We start from the raw sequence: 4,434 nt of genomic DNA on the forward strand, positions 1-4,434 counted from the left end.
TTTTTCATTTTATCACAAGCCTCCGTTTTTCTAAAAGTTCAGTAATACCTCCATGTATCTGAATCTTCACAGCTTCTTTTCTCCTGTGTTGTTTTTAAGCTAATGGAAGTGGACTTAATATTTTTATACTGCAACCTATATGTATACCTGTGTATGTAGTATACTGTATAGCTGAAATAAAAGTTTCAAAATACTGTGTTTGTTCTTAATTGTTCTGTGCACTCATTTTCTATTTTGTATATATATTTTTAAATGACCCGCTAAATTGATTTTTATGATTACTATGAAAGCGGAATAAAAGGGTCTAGGAGCTTGGTGAATTGTAAATGCATTCTTTGAAAGTAATTTGATAACTCAGACAACTTTGTAAGATGTATTAACTCAGCCTTGAAGCATTTAATAAATACTACCCTTATGTCGTAGGCTTTCTTTTGGACAAAAAAATTGGAGTAAATCAACCAAAGCGAATTGAAAATGCTAAAATTCTTATCGCAAATACTGGTATGGATACAGACAAAATAAAGGTATGTTTATATTTCTTGGAACTCTAATTGCTAGCTGTTATAAACTGAGGCCAGGAATCAATTGCACTAAAAAGCTTGGAATATATAAATATAAACATTTTTTGGTGTATTTACATAAAAGTGTTTAAATACAGAGTAATGAAAGTGGTACAATTTTTATGCTTGCTTCTGTCTTAGATATTTGGTTCCCGGGTAAGAGTTGATTCTACAGCAAAAGTTGCCGAAATAGAACATGCAGAAAAGGAAAAAATGAAGGAAAAAGTTGAACGTATTCTCAAGCATGGGATAAATTGCTTTATTAACAGGTCTGTGTGTGCTCTTGCCAACAATATTTGTTAACGACCTAAGAAAGAATTTTTTTTCTAAAAAGGCTTATGGAAATACCTTATATTGAATTAGTGACTTATTTAGGAGCTGCTGTTTGTTCCAAATGTAAATATAATTGTACAGCAAGGCATTTGCATTACAATGATTTAGTGATATTTTATGTTGTTATACTTTACTGCACCTTTTTATGCTTTACCAAACTGTTAAAACAGTAAATTTTCTGACTTGGCAGTTAATAGTTTTGGCTATAGTATACATATATTTGGATGAGAGTTAATTTCATATTAAATGATGGGAGTTTGAAGTAACAAAAAGCTAAAAGAATAGACATGAAACAAGAGTGAAGAGTTGAAAAGTATTAAGAGTTTTAAGGCTTTCGTTTGTATGAAAAAATATGCGTAAACCTTTCCCTTGTATTCTATATTGTTAGTACTTAAGGCTTTTATGGATTGTTTTGAATGGTGAAAATAAAAACATTTCAGTCAAAGAATAGACTGTAGTTGAATTTAAAAGATAATGTTGATGAAGAATAATTGTTTTAGGCCAGATGTTTTGTGGGCTTTTTTAAAGTAAGTTTCTAAATTCTATGTGATCTGTGAATCTGATAAGTCACATTTTTCCTAGCAATGCATTATTATAATTATAAAAAATTGGGGGTGACTTTTTTAAACTTAAAAACTTTTAAATAGATGTCTGTTTTGCTCCTGTTGTAAAAATAGTATCTACTCATTTTTGAAAATAGAAAATTTTAATAAGGAACCAGAATCTGAGGTTTTAACTCTCACAAATTCTTTCCTTTATTATAAAGTTGATTCTGTGTGTGTGTTCAAGTTTGTTTTTCACTTAGTTGTGATCATATGCTATAAACTTTTGTAACTCTCTTTTTTAATCTAACAGTGTATGTTTTTTAAAAATTACAAAATTTTTATAATTGGTAATTGGACATTGAGGTCATTGGCAAGTTTTGTTATTCTCTTTAAAAATTCTTACATGTTTTAATATCTGATTTTTTTGATGTAGATTCTCAGGAGTGGAATTAAATCAATGTGAACATTGATACGGTTTTTGATGCATTACTACTAAATTGCTTTTCCAGTTTATCAATAGCAATATAAAAAACAACTGTTTCTAATACTAGCATGGATGCACTAGGATTATAATTTATTATATAGGTAAAAAATGCTATCTTGTTCTGATTTGCATTTCTTGGATTACTGGTGAGATAAAAATTTTTCTTCTTTTAGTCTATAATGTATTTTAGCTTGTGAAGTAACTGTGTTCAATGTATTTTATTCACAGACAATTAATTTATAATTATCCGGAACAGCTCTTTGGGGCTGCTGGTGTTATGGCTATCGAACATGCAGACTTTGCAGGTGTGGAACGCTTGGCTCTTGTCACAGGTATGGGAAAAAAACAAACATAGTAATCACTCTTGGATTTATTGAGTGTTTGTACAGTTGACTCTTGAACACTGCGAGGGTTAGGGGCGCTAAGGATTAGGGGCGTTAATCTCCCACCATGTTTAGTTGAAAATCCTCTCTTGACTGCAAAAACAACTGTAGTTGGCCATCTACACCCATAGATTCCCATCCACGATGGAAAAAGTTGACCCTTGAACAACATGGTTTGCATTGCCCAGGTCCACTTTTTTAAAGCCCATTTATAAGTGGACCTGTGCAGTTCAAACCCACATTGTTTTAAAGGATCAGCTCTATATGTAACTCATTGCTGAGAATACAAAGAAACGCCTTTAAGGAACTTAGACTCTAAACAGTTATTCTGAAATCTGGTTTATACTTTTTGGATATTTTTTGTTTAGTTACATTATTTTTAACGTATCAAATTGTATGCCAGGCTTGCCATTGATACAGATTTCTTTTTATTGTGTTTTAAAGAAACATACTACATTATTTCTCGAACCCACAGGACCATTGTTCTAAACATAAAGTCTATATAAACTAGAGCTTAAAAAAAGGAATCTTATGTCTTACCTAGTTTGTTCATTTAGTTATTTCTAGTGCTAAGTGAGTAGTTTAATGCTTTGAGCCCTGTACGATTGTACAGTTGTAATAGTGGGTCAGATAGTTAAATATTGCTTTTGTTAATATTTTAAAATTTCTGAAAGTAGGAAATGTTTGAAACAAGTATGAAACAATCCAGCAATGTTTGATGAACAGTTAGTACGTTCCAACACCCTTTCGTAGAGGAATGAGTAATACAATCCCAATTGTGTAGACTAGAACTTACGTTTACTAATAAGATATATATACATCAAAATAACAGAGTACAACTTGTTTACTTTCTGTTCTAACAGTTTTTAAAGTAACTTCTAAGTAGCCCTCGAAAAACTAGCTATAAAAACCTTTATCCTCCAACATTCAGGTTCTCGAAAATGAATGAATAGGTTGGAACGTTGGTTTGGAATCTGGCAATGAAAAATAAGAGTGGCGTTTGAGATGTTAAAGTCACTAGAAATATTGAATTCAGTTTGGAACTGCCATTTATAGAAGAAATGAAAGGATACTAATTAATATAGAGGATAGAATTGGTCTCATCTCAGAATAACTTAAGCCATTTTTAATAATCGGAAGCATAATCTTCTGACCTAAAAAGAGATGTTTTCCTTTCATTAATCAATTCGAAGTGGGTTTACCTGCTTTAAATTGGTGTTGTTTAAAAACCCCACTGCATACTGGATGCTTAAGGTGATAAAACTTAATATGCTTGTTTGTATGTATTTCCTTCAATACAGTGAAATTAAAGACATGACATAAGAATTGTGAATTATAGCACATTCATGGGATAAGTTGATATAAGGACTTCATACATGAAATTGCCATGTACTCAGAAGAAAATTTACTGATCAGGCACACTAACCGAAGTTGATCTAGTAGTGGCTCCCATCTTTATTAGCTTATATGTTGTCGAAGTGTGTGAAATTGGTTTTTAAAAGTGTTAAGTATCTTGTAAGTAGGTATAAATGAGTGAGTGTAAGATAAGTGAAATTTTTCAGAAGCCAGATTAGTCTCATTTTGGGGACATGATGTCCCAAACATCTGTTCTGTCTTACTTCTAGGAAACAAAGCAGTCTCAAGAATTTGCGAGTCTAAAAGAGCTTCAGCTATACAGGTTATGAGTATAAATTAGTAGAGTTAGGAAGACCAGAGATCTTTTTATAAATGTGTTGAAAATGTATTGAAAAATACATATAAAGCCTCAATTTTTCAGATTTATTAATAAGGAGTAGGATAAAAGGGATTGGTTGTGATAGGAGGAATCTACTTTTTTAAAAGTGAGAGTAATGAGCTAGAGAAAAGGATTTTAAAATGGAAACCTAACTTTTGCTAAATTAAGGACCAGGAAAAGAAATGGCTGACCTTCTCAGTTTGTAGTATGGAAGATGGAAAACAGGACTAGAAATAAGACACAAGGAATAAAATGAACTTATTTTTTGATGCGTCATTAAGTTTGCTCTGGGAAATTCTCAGTATACGTTTCCCATTTTTCTAGACCTTACAGGGGCTTTCTGACATTTCAGTTATGGTAATTCACAGCTATCAAATACTTACTATTTTAAACT

At 31.5% G+C, this 4,434-nt stretch overlaps 1 protein-coding gene across 1 annotated transcript in view; it reads left to right on the top strand.

The window, feature by feature from the left end:
• CCT2 (chaperonin containing TCP1 subunit 2) overlaps window positions 1-4,434 on the top strand; it is an 18,770-nt gene that overhangs the window by 6,242 nt on the left and 8,094 nt on the right. The window contains exon 10 of the mRNA XM_011374092.2: window positions 2,151-2,254. Within this exon, the coding sequence (XP_011372394.1) occupies window positions 2,151-2,254 (104 nt within the window). The remainder of the gene's footprint in view (window positions 1-2,150; window positions 2,255-4,434) is intronic.

Source organism: Pteropus vampyrus, unplaced genomic scaffold (genome assembly GCF_000151845.1).
Source record: "Pteropus vampyrus isolate Shadow unplaced genomic scaffold, Pvam_2.0 Scaffold9, whole genome shotgun sequence".
NCBI lineage: Eukaryota > Metazoa > Chordata > Mammalia > Chiroptera > Pteropodidae > Pteropus > Pteropus vampyrus.